The sequence below is a fragment of the Eutrigla gurnardus genome, assembly GCF_963514095.1.
Source record: "Eutrigla gurnardus genome assembly, chromosome: 16".
In the NCBI taxonomy this organism is placed as follows: domain Eukaryota; kingdom Metazoa; phylum Chordata; class Actinopteri; order Perciformes; family Triglidae; genus Eutrigla; species Eutrigla gurnardus.
The window spans coordinates 8,833,313-8,858,872 of record NC_139927.1 but is presented as its reverse complement, the minus strand read 5'-3'; the positions used below and the strand labels follow the sequence as shown (position 1 = coordinate 8,858,872).

At 43.8% G+C, this 25,560-nt stretch overlaps 1 protein-coding gene across 2 annotated transcripts in view; it reads left to right on the top strand.

Moving 5' to 3' along the window:
• wasf1 (WASP family member 1) overlaps nucleotides 1-25,560 on the top strand; it is a 47,816-nt gene that overhangs the window by 18,735 nt on the left and 3,521 nt on the right. The window contains exons 2-8 of one of the 2 annotated variants that reach the window (XM_084030942.1): nucleotides 3,044-3,198; nucleotides 4,144-4,278; nucleotides 11,772-11,925; nucleotides 15,280-15,397; nucleotides 20,821-20,904; nucleotides 23,978-24,034; nucleotides 24,848-25,011. In XM_084030942.1, the coding sequence (XP_083887068.1) occupies nucleotides 3,066-3,198; nucleotides 4,144-4,278; nucleotides 11,772-11,925; nucleotides 15,280-15,397; nucleotides 20,821-20,904; nucleotides 23,978-24,034; nucleotides 24,848-25,011 (845 nt within the window). In that variant the 5' untranslated portion in view covers nucleotides 3,044-3,065. The remainder of the gene's footprint in view (nucleotides 1-3,043; nucleotides 3,199-4,143; nucleotides 4,279-11,771; nucleotides 11,926-15,279; nucleotides 15,398-20,820; nucleotides 20,905-23,977; nucleotides 24,035-24,847; nucleotides 25,012-25,560) is intronic. The other variant, XM_084030943.1, reaches the window with a different exon arrangement.

The window sequence follows — 25,560 nt, the reverse complement described above, 5'->3', positions numbered from 1 at the left end:
TTTGGGCTTTTATTATGTCAATAAAATAGTGGTATTAATTCTGCATTTTGCCGGTAGCTAGTGTGTCTCCCACATCCGCATACAATTGCTCTTTATTTAATCTGTGTCATCTTTCTCACACGGCCACCTGAAAGACTAATTTTCCATCAATGGGTTTTTAGAATTTTCAAAAATAACTCTTGTGACCCACTTAGTCGGAGGAAGGTTGTTAAAAGGACAACACATTCTTTTATGTGGAGATGAGAAATGGGAGAAAGAGATGGGAGGGGGGGTGTGAACTTGTCCGACAGATACGTTCGTCATCATACGTGCGTTTGTGTTAAAAGCTAATGTACATTCATTTTTGTCTGCTCCTCTATTTATCCGTTTCCATTTCCCTCGGTACACCTGTGCCTCAGAGATATCCTCAATGTTCAGTTTATTGTCGGAGAAAAGTAAGTGTGTTGAGCTGAATAAAGGTAATGGCTTATTGATTTTTTCAGATTAAATCCACATTAATCCCGAAGGAGGGATGGTTTAAAGATGAGCAGCTTGTTTATAGTCAGAGAGTTGTGATGATTGTGCAAAGGGAGATGCAACTCGTACGATTCAGTATTCAAAAGCATTGTTTGTTTTGTATTATTATGCATTACCTGGGTATTGAAAAAGAGCAGGGGAGATCAATAGTCAGACAGTCTCAGCAAAGCCAGGGCTTTTATTGTCTATGTTTGCATAGTCTACTTATTTATTAATTTTTATATGCACGTGCTTTAGTAAATTCCTTTTTATGGGCTATCACAGCAATACATTCAATGTGATTATCATTTCAAGAAGAGAAAAATCCTTGATGTTGTATTTTTTGCCCTCATCTCTCATTAGATAATGATAGCAAAGTAGAGTACAATGTACTCCATAATGTCCGCAGGTGAGAAGAAAGTATGACAGCGTGTTTGAATATCCTTGAATCTTTCTTGCCCCCAAAATGGTATTCAGGACAACCCCTAGCACACTTGCAGCCAACAGCACAATAACTAAGCTACATCCACCTGTACCTCAGCAGGAACGCTCAAAGCCAAGAGCACAATATCTGGAAATAACTCCACCCGTATCTCAACAACACAGCACAGGTACACTCAATTAAAGCTAACATCACATTAAAAAATACACCGCTCTCAAAGACAAATAAGAGCATTTAAGGCACCTGAGTGGTACATCATTGGCAATCCTGCTGCTGCCTGGCTAGCTCCATTAAGACCGCCACTAATGAGATAGCCTAGCACTAGTTTGACCAGCTGGGAGGTCTCCTGCTGCTGGTCTAATGCTGGAATCAGCCTGCTGGCCCATTACTTTTCCTCTCTCCTCTTTTTTCAATCATCCTGAACATGCTTTGACCTCTGCATTTAGGAGCCTGTGGAGCAACTTAGTGATCAGTGTCTTGCTCAAGGGCACCTTTTTGCAAAGCTTTGGCATTATTATCGACTGTAGAAACGACACTATTTTCTCATAATAAACTGGAATAAAAACATTTTGCAGCATCAGGCTTGACATGTTTTTCCTGCTCCACCTTTCAGTTTCATTTATCTCTTCATTCAAATACACTCTTTCTGCCTTTATTTCATTTGACATTTCTTTACTCTCTATTACTAAAACGTTCTGCTGATCATGTCAGCGAACACTGGGTCAACAGGCTCCCATTCAGGAGTGTGTGTGTGTGTGTGTGTGTGTGTGTGTGTGGGTGGGTGATGGAGAGGCTGTGGGAGGAAATCAAAAATATTCCAAAGAGTGGAGAGGACATCTTGTTATTTTAGAAGTGGGCGGGGATTTGGACGCTGTGTTTGGGTTTTTAACATCACCCGCACATCTTCACTCAAACCACTTAAACAACGGCTTACAGAGGTGCAGGTTCTCATTCTCTCCTTTTATGGACATTTTTGGCTCCATGTAAGACGCTTCCAAGATGATGAATCACCTCAACAAAGCCTTTTACTGGGCTCTCTCTCTCCCCCCCCTCTAACCATCCAAAGCAGGGCCACTTCCTAGAATAGCCATCCTTGCCCTACATTTTTATGGATACGGTCAATAATCATGTTTATTCCTCAGTGACGGCAACATCGCTAAGAATACAGTGGGATATTAAAAAGTAGCAGACGTCAATTATAGTTGAATCAGTGCTTTAACGAGGCCTTATCACAGTCAGTTCTCGTCAGTCAGTCCACCTGATCTCCACTTCCTCTAATAACAGCAGAGAGAATTTACTTTCAGGTTGTTAAAGTTATTACTTACGATTATATGTGACTTTTTTTCAAGAGATATCGGATGAATCAACACACTTTTCCCTGAATCTGAAGACTTATGTGATCCCCCTGTTTCCTGTTGTGCTAACATGAAGCCAACGTTTTTTTAACATTATGAGCGTGTTGATGTTAACAGACCTCACAGACTGTAGTTAGTGTAGTTGTAGGCTAACCCTAACCCCTATTTAACAAGTTCTTGTGTTTTTCTGAGGTGGACATGTGTACTAAGTTCTGTAAACATGCACGGATCACTGCAGCCTCTGTGTCTTCTGTGGTTTTAGGAAGTCATCCTTGTTTTTGGTGTTAGTGTGAATGTGGGAGAATTGGGCCTAAGCAGCCCTGCATTGCATCTTTAATGCCATTAGCATGGCTGAGTAGGCAGACAAAGTGCTGATGTTTTTTTTAGCCTTGCTATGCATGATGAAAAGGACAAGACAGTGTTAAGAAAGATGAGGGAACATGGCTGTTAGCAAAAACCTGACTTCCCTGCTATTCTGTAGCATTTTAGATTTCTCCAGGATCCTGTTAAAGTGCACTTCTCACATTGTATTCCCTCAGTGCATGCCCTTTTTATCCTTAAACTCAATTCTGGTGTTATCTGAGCAAAGGAAACAGTGGAACAAGTGTTTTCCTTCCTGTCTGTGTCTGTCTCTTCTATTGTTCTAAACAGGAAAATCTCAAGATATAAGAAGAATTGTTGCACTAACGACGCTTTGTGTTCTATTCTTTCATCCCCCCCTGTCCTGCCCCCCTCTGCCTGACTCCTGTAGGTAGTGGTGTCGCAGCAGAAGGATGCCGCTGGTGAAGCGCACCATTGAGCCCAGGCACCTGTGCCACACGGTGCTGCCAAGGAACATCAAGAATGAGCTGGAGTGTGTGACTAACATCTCCTTGGCCAACGTCATACGGCAGCTCAGCAGCCTCAGTCAGTAGCGCAAACACACACAGACACACACTTATTCTCTCATACTGCTATTTTGAATAGACACACACAGCACACATGCATGCACCATGGCTCCCTGTAAGTCAATTAGCTGGCCGTTGGGATATTGGGTGGAGTCAGCTAATGCCTACTTTTTTAGGTTTCATTCTTCGCTGCTTATATTCCCTGAAAAGTGCAGCCATCGGAACATTACAATATTGACAAAACTAACAAATTGGATAATCCTTTGTGAGGAAATTCAGGGCTTTCCTGGAGAAAGAAAAAAAGATTTCCACACAGTCAGAGAAAAGTGTGAGCCCTGGTCATCGTTCAGTTATAAAATCCTAGCACACCACAGACCGTTGCTCCTGCTGCCGAGCTGCTGACAGCGCTGTCAGCTGAAGAGTCAATCACACTGGGCTGCAGCAGAGGAGGTTGTACCAGCACCTGGTTCAGGAGTAGTTTAGCAGACTTCACTGACAACCAGCAGCAGAGCTGAAAGCGTTGGAACAGCCAACCGTCATGCTGCCCTGCCTCACGCTGTCGGGCATAGGACCTGTCTGAAATCAGTTACTATTACAGAGCATTGAAGCCAAAGTTATCATTTTTGTTTTGTCTTTCTTTTTTGTCTAAATCAGGTATCACACAGCTATCTTGGTAAAAACACCTTTAGCTCTCACATCTCCATCAGAGCAGTCAGCCTCAAACGTTAGGTTCCCAAAAGATTTCCAGTCACTGACACAGGATTTCTAGTTTGTCAGATTGTCTCTGACAAAGCATTTTCATTCACCTTTTCAAAACAAAAGGGCCCTTAGTGTTGTAGACACTCTAGTCCCCTGAGCCACTTGATGTAAAACATAACAGATGGCTAGTGAAAATGAGTAGTTCCATCAAAGGAAAATGACGCTTTGAAGAAATGAAATCATAGCAGGTATCTTATTCATGCAGGTAAATATGCAGAAGACCTGTTTGGAGAGCTGTTCAACGAAGCCCACGCCTTCTCTTTCCGGGTCAACTCCCTGCAAGAGCGCGTGGACCGCCTCTCCATCAGTGTCACACAGCTGGACCCCAAAGAAGAGGAACGTGAGTACTGTAACCACACTCTTTGAAAAGTCAGGCTTCTTACTGCACCAGATTGGACGTGCACTTGTTGATGTGCCTTTGAGTGTGTTTGTGTGTCAGCTGTGTGATGGAGCTCGCCTGTCTTCCCCCCCTCTCCCCCTCCGGTGTTAATGGCTGTTATTAGAGGAACAGGCGGCTATGAGACAATGCCATTTTTCACGACATTTTTAACACTCTGAGTTTCACTTTAGCTGGATGCTTGTTTACCCAATAACGCATTTCTCTTTGTGAGGAACAATTGGATCTGTGGTAAGCAATAATAAAAGAGAATGCGGTAATCAGCGGGACTGTCAGGAAAGCCAGGTTATCCTGGGAGAGGAGAGGCGGGATGACACGATAGCGTAGCGTAGGGGAGAGTGCAGTGGTTGCAAAATAAAACGAAGAGAGAATCGCAGCGGTGTAATAACATGCTCCAAGGCGTCGTATCGATTTCCCATGGGCCAGCGGTGTGTTTACGGCTTTGCACAATGCTACTCTAACAGCTTCCTTGTCACTGACACAGAGACAGTAAAATGCTCACTGGGCTGTGCTCGCTGCTTATGGCTTTTCTGTGAATGCACGCTTTGTTTGATACCTTTTTACAAGCCAATGAACCAGTTCTTCGTTTTTGAAGATTCCTGGGTTTGAGTTTTGAACACAGTCAAGGGGCAGAGTCTTCCAGATCCAGATCAAAGATCGTTCTTCCTAATATTCAATTTTTGTTCCATCCTCCATTTTTTCACTTCCCCATTCAGAGGCTTACCTGCTTCGAATCGCATTGCACCCTTTTAAGCCTTGGTTATGCTTCCGCGTAGTGATCACGCAACGGCCACGCAGTTGCTGGGAGACCGTGATGGTTCTGCGTTGGGTTTACGTGTCGAAATGCAATTCAATGCCACACCGGTAGAGGGCGCTATGTTTTTTGTAAAGACTGACCGACCGACCGAGACTCTTGACGTATATCGTCGTTAGCCTCGTTATAGCCTATTTGTTTACTTTCCGGCTTTAAACATCCACTATTTTTCAGAACTTGATGTTTTATTTCTTTGTGCAAAAGCGACAAGGTGCAAACAATAAAACAAGGTGCAAACAATAAAAGTAGCCTATTAAAAGTTTAAATGGCGGACCAATCACAGCCAATGCCGCTGAGTTGGTGTTGCGTCGCCTCGACGCACGTCTAGGATTTTTGGGAGGTGCACGTCAGGCCCTTGCGGTGGACGTTAGGGGGGTCCGCAAGGACGTAAGGGGTCCGTAAGCCCCCTTGCGTTGTGTCAACGCGGAAGCATAACTTGGGCTTTACACTTTACCTCTCCTCTTCCTCCACCTGCCATTCTCTTCCCATGCCCTGCTTCCTCTTCCTCCTCTCCTCACCCTGTCCACACGCTGTGGCCATCCTAATTGAATAATTGTGTGTGTGATCTAATTGTGGAAGTCTGTTGTGCAGTGTGTCTCAGCTGGTAAGTGAGTCCATATTATCCTTCAGAGGTTGAAGGGCAAAGACGCACTGATGCAATCATCTCACGCACGCAAGGCTCACTAGTCTACCCTGTAGAGCAGTGATCCTCAGCCACACTTACAAGACCAAGTCCAAAGGAGAGCCACCTCGACTGCAAAATACCAAAAGCCATTTACAACTAAGCATATCTGCCATTCCACTTAACTACTTTTATTTTACCACTGATGCGAGCCACAAATTAAGGCTTGGCGAGCTGCAAGAAGCTCGAGAGCCGCGCAATGAGTAACACTGCTGTAGAGGATAAGCTATTAACATTTAGCGTATTAGATACACCTCTACATATCAACTTGGGGAATGAGTTAAAATAAAGTCTTTGTAGCATTTTGGCATTAGGCTCCCTGTTCATATGACTTTGCTACGTTTTGGATACAGATGAAAGATTCTGTGTGTATGCATGTGATGCATCGGTGCGTTTTGCAGCTTTATCTCCCTTCAGAAATAGACCTTACCCCCCCCCCCCCCCCCCTTTAGCTTGAAGTACCGGCTTGAGAGACTGTGGATAAGGATCAGCTCAGTTTCAGTTTAAGTGTATGGTGGTGCTTGGGTGGGGTGGGAGTCGGAGGGGAGGAGGAGAGTAAGAAAGATGGAGGGATAGAGGGATGGGCGCATAATACAGGGCACTGCAGCAAAAGCAGCGGAGTGTAAAAGGATCGTACGGCAGAGTTTTCTGGGCCAGGTAGAAATGGCCTCCTCTGCAGGTTGCAGAGATTTCCCACTCAGTTCAACTTCTCCACACACACTTCTAGCCAAATGAAGTAGTACTGTAAATGGGAATAACGCACATTTTATCATCACTATAATAGAAAGGTAGCATCACGGTGTGTGGTGCTTTCAAGGAGAGAAGTCAGATAAATGGGACCGATAGATTGACGGTTGTGGGCGGGGTTTAGCGAGGGGTTTGTTTCCCGTAAATGCCACCCTTCATCCCCCACCCCCACCCTGTTTTTACCCGTGCACTCTCAAACCCACGCTGCTGTACACTGTTGAAAGTGTATGCTTTTAGCACAAGCGTATGACTTGCCTCGTAATTGTCCGTGTGAGTCTGTGGTCAGCGTGAGAGGAGGAGTTGAGGGGAAAGAGTGCAGGCAGGGATGGGACCATAAATCAGGACTAAAGACAGGGAGAATGGGGGAGAGCGGAGCACACAATGAGTAGTTCATACGGTAGATACTGTTAACAAAATCCCTCTCAAGCCTCTTTGAAGTTCTTTAAAAACCCTCAATGACAATAAAGTAAATTCAGTGACCAACTGACAGATTACACCCAGAAATGGTCTCTGATTCACAGCTATGTAATGTGAGGTGACAGTGGTGGGACTCACCCAAAAGTAGTAAACAGGCAGGAAGGGTAAAGACAGGAGGCCTGGTGGTAAACAACCTCTCTATCAATGTAAAAAAAACAAACAAAAGGGAGTTAATTGTGAACGACCAGACTGAGGAAAAGCTTCTGCCCTGATGTTGTGAGACTCTCTCACTAAATAATAACTGCTATTCACTGAACCAACTGTTGTTTACCATCATTATCATTTCCAAAGGCACTGCTGCACTTTGGGCCCACTTGGCCAAGTTACACAGATACGAAGCAGTTCAAGACGTACAGGATTCAAACACGGAGCAGACCGAAACACTGCAGTGAATGATGTTTTATCAGCCCAAAGCATACAGACTCCTAGTGGGGACGGCATGAAAGATGTTCAGCTGAAGGTCGGAAGGATGCGAGATGGGGCTGAGGCCGGAGTGATGTATGCGGTGTCATCGGTGTTGCAGCGTTTGAGGTCAAAAGTGCTTCATCACATGGATTTATGCATGTTCAACTTGATACACACAAACACTCACCTTGCCCACACCCTTCAAGCCATTAAAGGATACCGTCCCTCGTGTTGCCCTTTATGCCTCCACTCCCCTCGTCCTCTTCCTCCCCTCCTCTCCTGACCGCTGACTGCCCCCTTCCACACACACCTTCTTTGTCTTTGTTGTTGACCCCGGCCCACTTTCATCTCTCTGATTGATCTCCGCTCTCCCTCCATCTTACGTGGATCCTATTTGTGCGCCGTCAGGCTCCCCCCACCCCCATCACTCCAGCCAACCAAACTAATGGCCTGTATCCCCGATTTAATGGCACCGTTATATCACTGCACTGGCTACAGGCCACTTTGGAGGGCCACAAAGCCAACTCAAGACTCTGTGGGCTCTAACTGTTTCTTTATGTAGTCTCTCTCTCTCTGCCTCCGCTTGTTCTTTTAGTCCTTCTATGTCCCATTTTTTTCATTCCTTAAGAAGTTTCTTCTTCTCTTGCCAATTTCATATTCTTCTCTTTGCGTCTGTCACATGACATTTTGATCTTTCATTATTTACATTTCTCCGTTTTCTTTGGTTTTTGTCTTCTACTGCTTGTTAATCCTCCTTGATTCTTATTTTATCTGGCACTTTTGCATACCTCGCCTTATCTTCTTTGTATCTCACCCTGTCTTTCTGTCTCTCTCTATAAAGGGCTATTCAAATAAGCCTGCTCACCACAGCAATACCTGTACATACCATATGTATTAGGTGTATTATAATTCTAAAATGGGGCCAAGGTCTCCCCGTTTCTCGGAAACTTATTTGCTATTTTATTTTCCCCTCTGTCTGGGAAGAATGTAGTCTGGACGATTTTCTACATACCAGCAGAAAAGTATATTCAGATGAGATTCAGTGCTTCAATGTGTTTTGGTTTTCTCACATGCATATATTGTGCCCTTGGTAGACCTGTAGCATGCAGTGGATACAGGAAACTTGGACATGTGCGTGCATAGATGTGTTCACTATTGCTGGTTTACATGTAAACCAGCATGAAGCAGGAGGAGTTTAGCTTCCATGACGACACTGTCAATCGGGACCGCATTATCAGCTGTAACCGCTATGTGTGCTCAGTGTAGATCAGCAGCCATGAGCTAGCCTGCGGTGCTCACGCTCACATGCACTCAAAGCACGCACGGCTGGCACGGCTATGCTAATAAAGCAAGGAGAAGCTGGGATAACACACACAGAGGGAGAGCTCAGCTGCTCACTTCTTAGTAAGTCCTTCTTACTTTGCAACATTTTGCCTCGGCCACAACAGAGGATTCCATTGTTTATGAAAGAAGAGCGAGGAACAAGACACAGTGATAGAAAATCAACGAACAATAAACATGTTTACAAGAGAAGGGAAGGATAGAAAAAGATGGAGTATAAACTCAAGAGAGAGTAATTCAGGGCTGCAGGAGGGAGCCTGCTGGAGGGGAAATATGGGGTAACATTTGCATTGAAATAAAACAGAATAGAGAACCATGGCTGCATGCTAAAAGTCAGCTCGGCCTATGCCTTTTCTTATCTTCAGTGGTTATGTGTAGCACTGCATCTCTACGAGGGAGGGGTCGAAGAGAGGAAAGAGGGAAAACATTAAATTCCCTGAGACTTCAAGGGAAGCTAAAGGAGGTGTGTGTGTGTGTGTGTGTGTGTGTGTGTGTGTGTGTGTGTGTGTGTGTGTGTGTCGAGAACTTCCTCACTTCTGTTTGGTTGAGTGTGTTTCAGCGAGATGCTATCTGTCTTAGAGAAAGATATGCAGGAGAGAGATAAACTGTCCACCACTGGCTTACTGATAAGGCTGAGATCAGAGGCTGCTGCTACACCTGACGCTGCTCGACATCGCACACACACACACACACACACACACACACACACACACACACACACACACACACACGCACACACACACACACACACACACACACACACACACCCTCTTTACTACCTCACTCATTCAATCGCAAATGCGTACACTCCCATTTTTCTCATTAGCTGAATGTCTTGACTAAATGGGTGTAATTGGTAGTTCAGATGAATAAGTGACATTTCCTAATTAGGATGTAGAACATCATGCTAGCATATCCATCTGTGTGTGTGTGTGTGTGTGTGTGTGTGTGTGTGTGTGTGTGTGTGTGTGTGTGTGCCTTCTGTGTTTCAGCCCACATTGATTAGTGCAGTGTGCTTCTGTCAGTGCTCAGTGTTGCTTGGCAGAGGTTTACAGCCACCTCACTCTGCATCAGATTCATCCCGACACACATGTCTGCGCTGCCTCTCTCTTCTTTTTTTTTTGCCTTTGCACATATCGCCACACCATCTGACAGTGCTCCGCTCTCCCTGAATGCATTTGGTTGGCAAGACACGGCGTTCTTGCTTAACATATAGCACTAAAAAACACTATCTAAGCAGTGACAGGAAGAAAGTTAGTGCACCTCTGACCTTCACTCTGACCTTCCTGTGGAAAAAGGTCACATGAAAAAAGTCCAATGCCCTACAGGAATCAATCAAGCATCACTTTAATGTCCATATCTCCTTTCCCAGATCTTTATCCCTTAACGTCTCTAATCTACTTCAACTTCTTAGATCTCACTATTACTCCCACTTATCCCTGGCATTTCCCTGGCTTCGATCCCCCTCCTCCTTCTCCTCATTAGTCGACTCTTATGTCGCTGATCTCGGCAAATTAAGTTTATTACGTTGAAGTCAGCGATCCAAAGTTCTTAAAGGCTAATTTATTACAACTTGGGTCTTATTTTGCATCGTTTTTTTGGCATTGTCCATGTCGCGTATAACAAGATTGTACTCACCAAAAAACGAACCTCCCGGTTAACCAAACTATTTGGAAAAGAAAACAAAGGTTAACTATTTATTACCCCAACAACATTCACAGACTTGACTTCACGTTTTGACTTCGACCTACGTTTACAATAGAAGTTCGTACAGTTTTCTCTTATTTGCCATTTTGTCCATATTAGTTTTATCGCGTCTCCCTCCACTCTTCACTTCCCTCTTGTGTATTTCTTGTGAATGTTTCCTAAAAGTTAGCTCCTGCTCTTTGTTTACTGTAAGTGGCTCTTCACTCTCCACTCTGTCCATCCTTTATTTGCATCACCCTGCCTCGGTTGTGTCAGTGCAGTTTCATTATCTCCCTCTTCTCATTCTTCGGCTGCCATTCTCTCCCTGAACTTACCAAACCTCAGCTCACTGATAGTGTTTATTAATATTGATACTTCAGAGCCTGAAGTGGTTGGCCCGTCACTACACTGAGTCTGTGGAAGTAATTACCCAGCTGTACTGCCACAATGTAGAACATCAGATCGTGGTAGTTTACCTTTTAGACGGTAAAATGGTGTCTCATTTTATTAAGACAAGCATCGAATTATCATGATAACTCAGTTTCTAATGGTTTGACTTAAGAGACCGACTTACTGTTCTGGGTTATAGTTCACTGGTTGATTCTATGGCGTTTAATAGTTTTATGGTGTGCGTGTGTCGTACAGTACAATATGTTTTCTATACGCCACATGACTTTTTCTGCCTTCCTTATGGCAGCAGTAAAGTGTATTCATCCATTTGCCACACTCTCATGTTTCATCCAGAAATCCAGTTGCGACACTCTGGATTTCGTTCCAAGAGTTTTCAACATGGCCCGACCAGATTGAGGGTTAGCATAAGTGTGGTTGTGTTTCCTCTTCCCCTCAGCAATTTCTCCAACCTGTTTTTTTTGTGAAAAGCTTCAGCTGTGCAGTATCGAGTTATTCTTTTGCCCTCTGAAAATGTCAGCTGTTCGTGCATGAAAGAAGGGCAATTATCCCCACAGCCTCGAACAGATGACCCTAGCCTGGCCTGGCCCAGCTCAGTTTAGCTGTCATGTGTGGGTTTGCTTAGGGGGGATTAGCCAATTAGGACAGTCATGTAGCATTAGCTCAAGGGAGAATTATGAGTGGTTTGTTATAGGTTTAGTGCTCCGTAACGTTGACTGTTTAAGTGATGATGTCAAAGTCAATTTTGATTATAATAATGAAAAGTCTGTTGGTTGGCAAGCATACGTGTATCACATGTTTCTTAAAGATCCCAATTTAATAACCCTGATTCTCCCTCTCTCTTTGTTTCTCTCCATCCTTCCTTCCCTTCCATAGTGTCGCTTCAGGACATTACCATGAGGAAGGCCTTCAGGAGTTCCACCATTCAGGACCAGCAGCTGTTCGACCGCAAGTCGCTGCCTGTCCCACTGCAGGAGACCTTCCAGACATGCGAGCAGCCACCACCCCTCAACATCCTCTCGCCCTACAGGTCAGAATCCAGCCCGTTTCATCAACTTAAAGAAACATGTTCAGGGGTTATTCTGGGTATGCTAAAGGTCAGTGATAATGTGCATTTTAATACCCACTTTTTTGCAAGTGATGATATTACAATAGGAGATGGGTAAGCGCCATTGTTTCATTCTTTAAGAAAAATCTAACGTTATCTACAACAGGAAGGTTGAATCGCAGCACCTTTTCTGAGCCCAGCATAACACTTACTATATCAACCTTTCAAATATCGATCTCTTCCAGTCTCCTCAGTTTGGAGAATGGCGGAAATGTGTTTCTTTGTTATTGAAAGGTGTAAAGAAAGACTGATAGCACCCTACTGTGCACTACACAAATGTTCACAATGATAGAGAAAAGGAAAGACACCTGGAGCTCGGATAGCCTAGATTGTGCATGTATTGAAAGACTTGCTTGTGCACCTTATTTGGTAGATATATTATTATTATTATTATTATTATTATTATTATTGGCAGGCTTTTGACTCTTTCACTCCAGACATTTCTTGGTTTTTGAGCATTGCGCTGGGCAAGCTGAGCGATAGATAGAGTCATCTCAAGATAAATAATCCATAAAAATCTCTGCTGGCCAGCACTCACTCGCCCTTCTCACCCCGCTGCTTTCTCACTTTTTCCCCCCTCTCACTCCATTTTCTCTCCTCCGGCATCTTCCACGACCCATCTCTGTGTAATATGCTCACTTTGACCAAGCCAGTCGGAGAAGGTTACAGGCACAATCTTTTTTATTTGAGTGTACAGACACGTACACGCACTATAGGGAGGAAGGTGTAGGCTGTGGTATTTATACCTGCCCTGGGTGAGGTTGTTTTTAAATCTCTGGGCCTCGACACGGTCAAGCAAAATAATATTCCTCATTCTGACTTTAAATGTCTTGTTTCGTGCTGGCTAAAGGCAGTTTTTATTAAAGATAAATGGTCATAGTTGAACTGGACATAAAAACATGCACTTTGTAAACCTTAAGGTCAGTTCTGTCTGGAGTTGCTCTCACCTCTCCTTGAATAACAGCTGATGGCGTAACCCTGAGCACATGGGTCAAGTAGAGTGGATTAGGTATCTATTATAGAAGATTGTCGCTGTAGTGTGTCCATGAGATAAGTGATGGAATATCCAGTATGTGTCTATGTATTAATATTAGGGCTGACACTAGCTATTACATTCATTATCACTTACATTTACATTTAGGGCATTTAGCACTCAACCCGACAATAAATAATTTCACAGATAAAAACAAATCATGGGCCCAGTGGGATGCATTGAAAAACGATATGTTTAGTTGATGGTATTCTTTTAATTGTCGACAACAATTGACAGCAACGAAAGGCAGGAAATCATCGCATTTTATTTCTGCTTGAGGTATGATTTAAATAAATGATTGCTGGTTCATTTTTTGTCATTTGATATATAAAATGTAGTGTCCTCTCCGAATTCTGTTCTCCGTACCTCTCATCTCCTCATTCTGTTCGGCTCTCCTCTCCGCACTTCACACCAGGAGTCTCGCTGGGACGCCTCCCCAGGCTGTTATTGCTCAGATCCACCCCGAACACAGCTGCTCTGCTCTCTCTCCTTCTATCACGCACAAGAAAAAGAAAACACACACACACACACACACCTCAAATATACACAGAACGAACACCATGTATAATGATTTACACAAACACTCAAGTACTTCCCACAGCGCACTCCCACTGCACTCGCTCTCTCTCTCTCTCTCCCCGGCTTTTTCCTTCTCCCCCTTGTTGGAATCTATTTTCTTCCCTTTGTTGTGTTGCATGTCATTAAACTTTCCACTCTTGCCTTTTGAAGCTATTTCATGTTCCGTATTCTTGCTCTTATCTGTGTCAGCATCAAATAATTGCCTCCCAAAGCGTGGCTGACACTGGGTGAAGGCGGCTAAGTTCGAGTTGGGACCTCTGGATGGTTGCGATAAGCTCGGTATTCTCTTTTAGTGTCAAAAGACACCTGAAATACCTTTTATGTGCCCTTCAGTCCTGTGCAGAAATAGTTTTTATTGACAGTCAGGAGAATAACACATGTAAGTTAATTTGCATTACACAGAGAGGTGATTTAGATCAATAATGTTATTGTTAAACACCTGGTTTTATTGATGTAAATTAGGTCATATGCAGACTGCATACGGTATGCCAGAAATAGCTCCTCTCATTCAGTCTATCCGTCTATCTATGAAGAAGAAGTTGACATTTTCCATGTAACAGTCCATCAACATTCCTCAGCTGTGGTCACAAGCTTTGGGGACCGAATTGCATCACAGATAGAAGCGGCCGAAATGGCTTTGTAGGATGGCTGGGCTCAGCTCGGAGTAAAGCCACATGGTCCTCCGTGTCGGAGCAGAACTCATAAGAGGTCCGGGGTAGACCCAGAATACGCTTGGAGATTATATATCTCGTCTGGCCCTGAAACACTTTGGGGTTCTAGAGCTGGAAAACATTGCTAGGGAGAGCGACGTCTCAAATACTTTGTTTTATGGCTGCACAATATCGGAAATTTCACCCTAAATTTTGTAAATTTTAAAGTTAAATTGAGAGTAAAGTGGAGAACAATTTTGTGCTCTGATGGATGGCTCGTTCGTCGGCTTGTTCGTCGGCTTGTTGGCCCATAAAGTTTATTTGTAATTGAGGATGTTCCCGAGGCTAGAGGCTTTCAACTCATCAGTTGTGAATATAAATGAGAAAAAAGACATTTTGGAAAGCAACAGAAAGACATCAGCCGGGCAATTTAGAACTATCCCCGTGCTGATGTGAAATGACATTTCAGGACAGCATACTGTGGACATTTGTGTATAATAACTTGTCAAGGAAGACCTTTTGATGTGATAACTACCTGTGTCTGTCACAAGTCTTTCTCCCTTTTCCCTCCTTATCACCACCGGCCACAAATGCTTCTGTAATGCAAGTGAAGAAGACAGAGACTGGTACAGAGTTGAGAAGGAATGTATGATAACACAGAACATGAGCTATTATTCATGGGAAATGGTAAACCGATATGATTTCCTAAAGGAAAGCGGACTGAGCGAGGCGAGGGCAGAGAACAGGAAAGGAAAAATCGATTATTATCAAACATTTCCCTCACTCTCTATTCAACAGATTTGTCCACGTTGTCTGCATCCTGCATTTTAAGAGGAAATACATATTTGTAGAACTAAAGTATTTCCCTTTATGTAGAAACCAATAGAAGGTTAAATAAGTCTATAACAGAAAATTATTCAGCAACTATTATGATTATAAAATAATAAGCTTCTTAAAAACGACTTGTCAACCAAAACGTAATGCAATTCCTTGGTTTCTTTCGTCTATCTGCAGGGACGATGGGAAGGAGGGCCTGAAGTTCTACACCAATCCGTCCTACTTCTTCGACCTGTGGAGAGAGAAGATGCTGCAGGACACCGAGGACAAGAGGAAGGAGAGGCGAAAACAGAAGGTATGTCCGAACAATCACAACCACGGGGTCCCGGCGGTGCACGGCACATTTCGCTCCGTTTTCATGCAACGATTCAAGACTGCGCTGGTTAATTGGTTGCTGCAATAGATCGAGGTGTGAGCTTGTCGAGTTGGGAGACATGCAGTGAGAGTGACGACGAGGCTCCCTGTGGTCTCCACGGTTGCAGGCCGATGAGTACTCCTTGAATCAACGACGATGCACTGATCGATTCACAGGCTTCATACCATGTAATCTAATGCATTAACGAACCACCACTCATAGATTAATCGAGTCTTCCTCCAGTCAACCCTGTTACTTGTTCACTGTGCGGTGATCACGGCTAATTAATGGGAGCATCTGCTGTTCACTTGCCCTTGCAATGTGTCCCAACTCTCTGCCTCAAACACACACACAAACACACACACACGCAATCTGATGTTAGATTTTTGTGCACACTGACACACACTATTTGAATAAAAGAGCTCTTGCACATCCACAGAAAGCCCCTATCCCACATCAAATGCCCCTCCTCCAAAAAGAGGGGTTTCCCACCCTCAGCATCAAGAGCTCTAATCAGCACCAGCTTGCATGTCCCTGCGTGGGAAGCAGGGTGTGCTCCACATTTTGCCCCCTCAAAGTCAATCAAAGCTTATTATAGTCCTTTCAATGAGAAATAAGGAGAGTGACTTTCCACTGAGGGTTTGTGTGAATGGAGAGGATATAATTTGTTGGTTATGAGGGTTTTCATTTTGTGGGAACGGTCGCAGAGACGACGGAGTTTTGCCAAGAATTAGTTGGGAGGATGTAAAATTAGGAATATTTGTATGTTATTTTCTGGTTTAGCAGTCATTACCTTTTTGGTAGCGAATTAAACACACCAAGATTTACAAAATACAAAATACATTATTTTCTTCAGAGGGTTAAGTTGATATGGCCACTTGTAGCCAAAGCTCATTCCAATGATTTCATTCTAATTAAAGCCCCGGGTGGGCTCAGCTTTTAAAGCCATGTTCATTTCCCTCTTCACCATACTGGCAGTTAGGCAGACCCCATGGAAAGGCCTAGAGGACATTCACATGGAGAGCAGCATGGATTAGAGGAATTACGCACACATATTTGTTGGTTTGCGTAACCATCGTGGCAGATAAATGCTCTGAATGAGGATCAGGGCAAATGCAGTGTGGAGAGGATATGTGTGTTTACGGAAAGCATGCAGAATCAGCCATTGAAAGGATGAGGGATGGAAAATGAAAGTTGTGCGCTCACACTCTCATGGGTGAAATTTAGTGTATAAGTCATTGATATTTAAGCTGAATATCCACATCAGGGTTTTTTTTCTTCTGGGCACCAGCATCTTCTTTAAAATTGCTCAGCGGCATGCAGCCACTAAGAGAAACGACACCCATTGACATGTTGTAAAGTTTGCGTTGTCATAGGAACAAAATCCATGTGCAGCACTTTATCAAAAGAAGAAGAGGCCGGGGAACATTTTTTTTTGATGAAGTATTCCCCAGCGCTCCCGGCGCTTTTTTCTGCCAGAGAAAACACTAAACGAACACGACCTTACACTACATCACTTAGCTCATTGAGTGGCTCTGCCGCATCATCTCAACATGCCTCTCAGTCACAAAGAGAGAGTGTTTGTGTGTGTGTGTGTGTGTGTGACGGTAACTCGTGTTTACTGTTTGTGCTCCACCTTATTATTGCACCAGAAGATTACAGATCTAAACCATTCTCTGCTTCTGAATAATGACGTCTTCGTCCTCGTTAGCTCACACACAAACAGATTCAGACATGCACAGACAAGTCCTCTACCAGATCGAAATAGATCCACTATGCAGCTGCAGTGGCGAGGACCTGGCGGGCCGCGCCACCTGTCAGTCAGCGGGACGCTATCCGAGATCGGCCGCCAACACACTTCGTTCCGTGACAGACAATGTGCCAGCTCTGCCTGTCTTTCTCCCTCCTCGTCCATCTTCACTCTTACTCTCCGACTCATTTTACTTTCCCCCTGTGACTTTCTATTATTCGGTTTGGCCGGGCATTTGGCAAATTTAATATTACATTACTTATAAGCACATTTTATCAATATGCATCACAATGCGAAATCACTTTTAAAATGAATTGGTTTAATTCAGACACTTTGAATCATTCATTTGATCAGCAAAAATGAGTGAAAAACAAGAATGTTCAGTCCTCATCGAGCCTTGCAACTTACATACCGTATATTTAAGATACTGAATGGAAGTGAAGGCAAACGTCTTCTCCAGCCTCCCATCATCTGGTGGAGAGATGAATACATACATGGCATCCAAGGTTTGTGCTAATTATCAAAGGGCAATCAAGAGGTCCCGACATGTTTAATAAACAGAGATCAGGATTATGTCCTAAGGAATCCCTGGCTTTGTGTCGTAGACTCTTCAGACATTTTTCTAGATTCATCACCCCTTTGAATCCACTTCAGCAGGAAAAGAGGTTTGGATGGCTTCCAGTGAGTAGCAAAAGTAATTGATTTCAGCTGGTGTAGTGGGAGACACAGTTCATGGGTTCGGGTCAGAGTTTCCTTTTACACCACAGAGGAAAGACAAATCAAATATTTGAGCCCAGGGTGTTGAAGGACAACATTTGACTGACTCTGTGTCGATGAGGGCATTCCTCATGGAGCCATGTACCGTTCCGACTGTACTAGCGTGTAAATGTGTCATATATATTCTTCAATAGCATTTGATAGTTATTCACCTATAATAGGTCTAGTTCCCAAGCAACCTTTCCTCATGTAAAGTGTCCGTGCCCCCGGATTGTATCATAAATCACAGAAAATAGATCTGTGTTATGAGGATTAAAATGATTTATCTCCTACTTCGTCTTATTCAATCACCAGCCGTTTTTCTTACAAAGTCGCATCGCTAATAGTTGGTCTAAAACCACGTTCACACACGCGGTGCGCTACACACAGGCACACACAGATTAGCAGCCAGTGATAGATGGAAAGCAGCACAGGGCAGAGGGAAGGGGAAAAGAAGCCTACAGTGTCCTAATCTCATTAGCTCCCGTGTTAGCCTCACCCTCAGTGAATTAGCGGTAGACTATGTGCTGAGCCGGTTGAAGGGAGTCAGAAAGAGTGAGAGGAAAAAGACCCAGGAACGGAGGAGAAACAAGAGAAAGAAAAAGTCGCTAGCTTTTCTACGAGATCAGTGTTTGAGTCCACGCTGCATCGAGGTTTGTCCCGACTGGATCCCCTGTGGAGAAGCCCCTTTGGCCCTCACTTCTACTCATGTCCCATAATCGCACACCGACACAGGCAGCTGGAAATGTCTCATCATCATAGTGGAATATATTGACATTTAAATTTCATCTACTTTGTAGAATTCTACTGAAGTGGGGAATTCGTCTCTGGATTTGTTCTTGTCAAAACATACCGCAGTCAGTCCTCATGAAATCAGTGGGCGTCCACTGTTGCACATTAATGAGGAGGTTGGATTCATTGTCCAAGTTTTACCCACATTTTCACAGGTGACTGGCCCCCCGATTCATGTGCAAAAGGCGAAAGAATCTAATGACTACAAGGAGATCAGTTTGCAACGGAGAAATCGTGTTCAGTGTCAAACCATTTACATCGTTAAGTGCTTGGATTTCACACGAGGAGTCAGCTAGTGGAAACCTTTAAGGACAACATGGTCGGCTGTGCTGTTATGTAATGTAATAATGTGCCGGCAAGCTCATCTGCGATTTCACCCGAGTAACTCTGAAGACACACGAAACAATCACTGTCCTATCAAATTTGACTCATCAGAAAACGTCCGGGACATTCAAGCAGACGTTTGGTTCGTTCAGGTCTGACCTGAGGAAACCTCAGAGACATTTTCTGTTCATCCCAAAACGTTTCTCATTCCAAGCATCAGTGAATGTTTTGGATCTTTTCTTTAAAAAAACATTTGCCAATTCATTCTTATTCCCAAAAAACACACAGAAGCAGTAAGCCAATAGGGTCATGTCTCCATCATTACTGCTTACTGATTCCACCATTAAGTTGTGCCTGACCTCTCCCCAGAATAAAACCCCCCACTTTCTGAGGTTGCCACGGCAACGCTCCATTCAAGAGTCTGGAGACAGCGAGCTCGGAGCCGCGAGACGCAGAGACGGAGCGAGACTGACACTGTGAACAGTGGCCTGCTACGGGCCACAGCAGCTGCACACATCCAAGGCTGCTCTCACTGTCAACACACACACTGGGCTTTTTGTGCGTCGCTGGGCACAGTTCACCTCGAGGGGATTCTTTAAGGGCATTTGGATCAGGAGAAGAACTTACCAAAAAAAAGGTCCAGCACAGAACAGAAAGTCTTGCATCCGGAAAGTGTTGGAAGTCAATGTGCAGATTCTTTATTGCTCAGATACAGATAAATAGAGAAATGTATCGACCTTTAATTGTGACTAAACTATTAGTAAAGTACAGCGTACATCTTTGGCTTAAAAGTCATGTTTACACATATCATTGTCTTCCGGCAACAGAATATTCATGTTCATTATCTCAGCCTCCCTAGTCCACAATTACAGTTACATGATGTACCAGGCAGCCCTGACCAGAGAGAAACCCTCTAACCGCTTTGATTTCAGAAGCAGATTTTTGTTTTTGTTCTTTGACGGCACCTTATTATTACACATGAGAGATATAACATGATTTAGATTATGCAAACACCTCATTAAAGCTGCAATTTGCACGAAGGCAAAGAAGTGTATCCACTCAATTGATGTTCGGTATGCTCTCCTACCTTGACTAGCATGATGAGTATTATCACGTGAAGTTTAAATCATGCACAGTCAATGGTAGATGCCATGGCATCGCAGCACTGCTGTATATACGCTAAAGGGCCTGTTTCGCTCCAAGGGACAGGTATGTGACAGCGGTGACTCCAAACTGGATCGCTGTCATATTAGATATAGATGGTTTCTTATGACCTGCTCACACAGGCAGCATACTGTCTGTACACACTTTAGGACAGGAGCTAGCAAAATAGCAAACACACTGCAAGCTAGTGCAACTGTTTCAGTGTGTGTCAGTCATTACAGGTGCAAGAGCAAGTGAGGCATTAGATCACATTATCATCAGATTCTATTAGACTGACATGCATTAAAATTGTACAAGAAAATGGAGAAAGACAGTTTGCCGTCTGTTTGCTTGGATAACACCACTTTTCCAGTCAAAGTATGCGACGTTGTCAGCTAATTTAAGCCCCGTGAAGACATGCGTGTGATATTTTGTAATGTTTCAGTGGTTATTAGGATAGTGTCATTGCCCCTGAATTGTGTCATTGGAAAAGAAAAGCTGAAAAACGACATTAGGATCTCTCTTCCTCTGTCTTCTCTGAACCTTTGCTTTATTCTCTTTTCGATATCCTGGTCTAATTCTGTCTAACTCTGTGCAGCTGGAAATGCCTTATCTTGTGTGTCCCAATGGCCTTATAAGAGTGCGCTCTGAAACCCCTCCTCCCTTCCTCACTACCCCAGAGGTAAGACCTTCCTCGTTCTCCCCTCGCCGCCAAAGCATCTGCTTCCCACGCAGCGTGCCTGCAGCCCTCCTTCACTCTCCCTCCTCTATCCACTCCTCGTCTGGTCTGCTGTGGACAAGCGAGCCCCCCACCCCCACCCCCCTCACAACTAACAAGCCTCCGGTTTACTGTGCGTGCCCCGACTGTATCCCAGTTCTGTTCTCGTGATAGCAGACCAGGAGTCTCTTCAATGATCCTCCAAAAAAAAGGGGAATTTGTTTGACTAAATTTGAGTAAAAAAGGGTCCAGGTTGAAAAATACCGAGGCCTGCATGTCAGTTTACACGTTCAGCATCTGTGAAGAAGAAAAGGATATTATGAAACTAATGAATTTGGGACACAGCCATGGAGTCGACACTTCACTAACAGCAAGACAACAACTTGGTGCTCGTGGATTTGAATTAACTGCACATTTCTTTTGAATGGGAGCCCTCTTTAGATGACTTGTTTGCCTCGCTGGCATCGTCGTGGTCAAACTAACACTTTCTGACAGAGATAATCAATCATAATAGTTACACCTACACATTTGCATGCTTTGATTGTATGATTAGGACTGGTTCAAAAGGTAATTACTGTACCAGTCGGTACAACCGAAATCCAATAGAGCAGCAGCAGCAGTGTGGGTGTGTATTGTGTGAGGGGGTTTGTGTTATTGTCAGCAGCAGGGTGGTCCAGTCGCCGTGGGCCTCGGTGGGCCTCCCTGCGGGGTCATTTACCCGGTTACACAGCCACAGTTCTGCTGAGTCTGTCACATTCGGCGTTCACACAAACATACGAGACACACGGGTACACACAGAAACGCACGTAGCAGTGAGTACGGAGGTGGGCACAGACAGAAAGCGCTCTGTGCACAACATAAATCCACAACTGCAGCATTACACAGACTCGCAGTGCTTACACAGCGGCACTTTCTCTGCCAGAACCACTCCATTCAGATGAAGGATGACGACTTAGAGGAGGCGCATAGCCCTCTGAAATTAGCCACATTTATAATGGCTGTGACAGACAGACTCAAACACACACACACACTGTTTCTTATTTTCTCACATATACAAACACAGTGTGCCTCTCACATTGTGCGTTTTGCTGTTTTCACATCCATTGCTGCATTAAAGCAGTTACTCTGTCATGCTCTCTGTTGGACAGATGGTTGTCTGATGGCATTATGTGTTTTACTTGCCCTGATTATCTGTGTACCACATGTCACAATGTCAACATAGTCCCATAATGATAGTCTAAAATGTAGTATTGTAGTATGTTCACTGAGTAATACGCTCCATTATACTTCCTACAATATTTCCAAGCCTCAAATTAATCTGCTTATCAATACTTTTGAGGCTCTGCACTGTTTGAAAAAAATGGCGTGGGATGAAAGTTTAAAATATTTGACCTTCTGATTCAGCTCCTTCAGCCTCAGCAGGCATTGTTGTCATGGTGAATTGCTGATATCCAGTTTGTCAGTCCTGATATATAAATGTGCTCAAGCAGAGCAGGAGTGTGTGTGTGTGTGTGTGTGTGTGTGTGTGTGTGTGTGTGTGTGTGTGTGTGTGTGTGTGTGTGTGTGTGTGTGTGTGTGTGTGTGTGTGTGTGAGAGAGTGAGGAGGCTTCCCCTCAGCCAATGCCTCATCACGGGTAATGGGCCATGATGAATCAGAACCTAATCAATGTGCATTACCATTAGGATTTATTCCCACTGCAGTGGACAGGCAAAATCAACATCACTTATCCGAAGCAGAGGAGATGATGTCCACAACCCATGTTGTGTTGAATCAGCCAGCATGTTTCATTTCATTTCATTTGAACACTTGCCCGCACACACACACACACACACACACACACACACACACACACACACACACACACACACACACACACACACACACACACACACACACACACACACACACACTTATTGAATAAGCAGGGTGTGCCATCCTGGAGGATCTAAGTGACATAATGCAATCAATCAGTGTTGGTTTCAATGGGTGAGGAAATTATGTTCTGTTTTTCATACGTTGCCTTGAAACAAAATAATACAACATTCACATTCAACCTGCATAATGTTTCTGCTCCTAGAAATAGGATTGTAAAAATTGTTGCTACTCCTACAATTTACAGTGCCCAGTTAGAAAGTGATTGAACCCTTTTAAAAAATGAAACCATAAATGTGTGACTGGTGTTTTAGATTTATATCTTCAGTATGAAACCAGAGGGCTCGAGGCTGAGTGCTAACAGGCAGGCTCGGGAAACCAGAAAGTATTGCTCACCCACTGCTGTTTTTTTGTTTAGTTTTTTTGGGTGGGGTGGGGGGGAGGGGGGATTTGTTGTCATAAAAAAAATATGGAATAACATCTGCCTGGTGCTCAAACACCTTTATCCATAAAGCCAGAAAATGTGTTTGTAATGGAATTGTTTCTCTCTGGTTAAGTAAACTGACTCAATCACATGAGTATTTAATTGAACTGTGAAATGATCTCTTCTTCATGTCGGTGCTTTTGTTGTGCTCTAACCTGTTACGTATTATTTTGAGTTGACTCGAGCATGTGTGTGTGTGTGTGTGTGTGTGTTTTGCCATTCTTCAGTGTGAGCTGTTTTGGAAGTTTTTTCCCCACATGTAGAAACACACCATTTGCAGAGTGTCCTCCCATTCCAGTGAAATCTCTCTCTTTCTACCTCAGTCTTGTTTCAGTGTGTGTGTGTGTGTGTGTGTGTGTGTGTGTGTGTGTGTGTGTGTGTGTGTGTGTGTGTGTGTGTGTGTGTGTGTGTGTGCGTGTGTGTTTGGATGGGACTCGCGGCGTCCTACAGCACCTGCATTGTGACGTCCCCCGAGCTGTGCCATGTGTTGTCATTTTCTGTTTAACAGCACTTTTCTTTTCCCCTCTTTCCCTTTTGTCCCTCCTTCTCTCACCGCCCACTCTGTTTTTGTGCCTGACTGTGTGCAGCGGTGTTGTGCTCAATCCTGTGCCGCCTTGTTGATTTTTTTTTGACCCCCCGGTGCTTCTCTTATGTTTTTTTTCTTTTTTTTGTTCCTATAGCTGCAGGATCCCCGCATGTATGATCAGGTCTATAGGTACTTAGACCTTCCAGGGCAGGTATGTGAAAATACAGCTATCTATTTATTTATTTGTGTGTGTGTGTGTGCGTGTGTGTGTAAGCCATGCTGTTGTCTGGGTGGCAAGGAGTGTTATTTGTCGATGGACCAGAGTAAATACGTAAAAACATTTTCAAATGGCACTTAATTACTATTTTGTGAGTTTCACACTTCAGTAACGAGCAAATATTTTTAGGATGACTTGATTTGGTCCAAGTCAGTCAATTAACACTCCCCGTTCCCAGGCTTGTATTACAGTGTTTCCTTAAATATACTTATTATATCATTTTTCTCTTCAGAGAGCCAACTCAGTACACTCTTTGACTATTTGTTAGTTTTGACCATAGCTGCTATGTAAAAAAAAAAAAAAGTGAATCTTTCTAAGAGGGAGGGGTTGGTATATGGATATTTATGTGTCACATGAATAGTTAATTAGAGAGGGTGCAGCCGAGGGGGGTAAACATAGATCCATGTTTACATTGTGCGATCTGTACAGTCACACAAACTTTTACTGAGGTTTCTCTTTCTACTTAAATCTGTTTCCTGTGTCTGTTGTCGTAATCTGAACCCGTTTGTTTGGTTTTGTGACAAATAACAAGTATTTAATAGAAGCTAATCTGTCATCTTTTCTTTCTCCCTCTCGCCTCCTTTTCTTTTGCTCCACTGTCAAAACATCTCTTACGGATTCGCCTGCCTTTTCTCATCATCTCCTGATCTGCCTCGTCTCACACCATCACCACCATCACCACCACCATCACCACCATCACCACCACCATCACCACCATCACCACCACCATCATCGTCCTCACCAAAGATCAAGGCGATAGACCGCCCGCCGGAGCCAGAGAAGATACCGCGGGCGCCTCACGATCGTAAGAAGGAGTGGCAGAAACTGGCACTGGGCGCGGAGCTCGCCCAAGACATACCTGACGACAAACACAGAGAGGCCAACGGATCTGCAGGTTTCCACGACAACCGGTATGTCCAGTGTTTGTTGTAACTGTAACCCGAAATTCTCAGATATAATCATTTAGGTCTACTTCTAGGCATACATACAAAGCGTCTACACCAGTGCAACTTAGCCTGTGAGGCGGTACCAAACGTTACACACATGCTGGTAATCGTGGAAATATGGCATTCAAATATCAATGAGCTTCAGAAACACTGATTGGATAAACACTTATTTCTCAGCAGGAGATAATCTACAAAAATAAAATTGAGCTCACTCCACAGAAAACGAGTTCCTGCATGTTACACTTCAGCGACAATTAAGGCTCCTCGCAGCTGATTGCATGTATTGTGCTTCGAGCCTCAATATTATATTGAATCATTTCTCTGCCAGTCCATGGGATTAATAAGATTAAAATATTTAATGCAAAGCGGTGGTTTTTTGATTCGTCAGTGCCATGAATAGCTGATCTGAATTCTTCCCTCCGAGCACTGATGATACCGCAGTGTCAGCATATATAGATGGTTGTGAATGCCCGCTCCTTGATGTTATGACCACATAACTGTGATGGACTCACC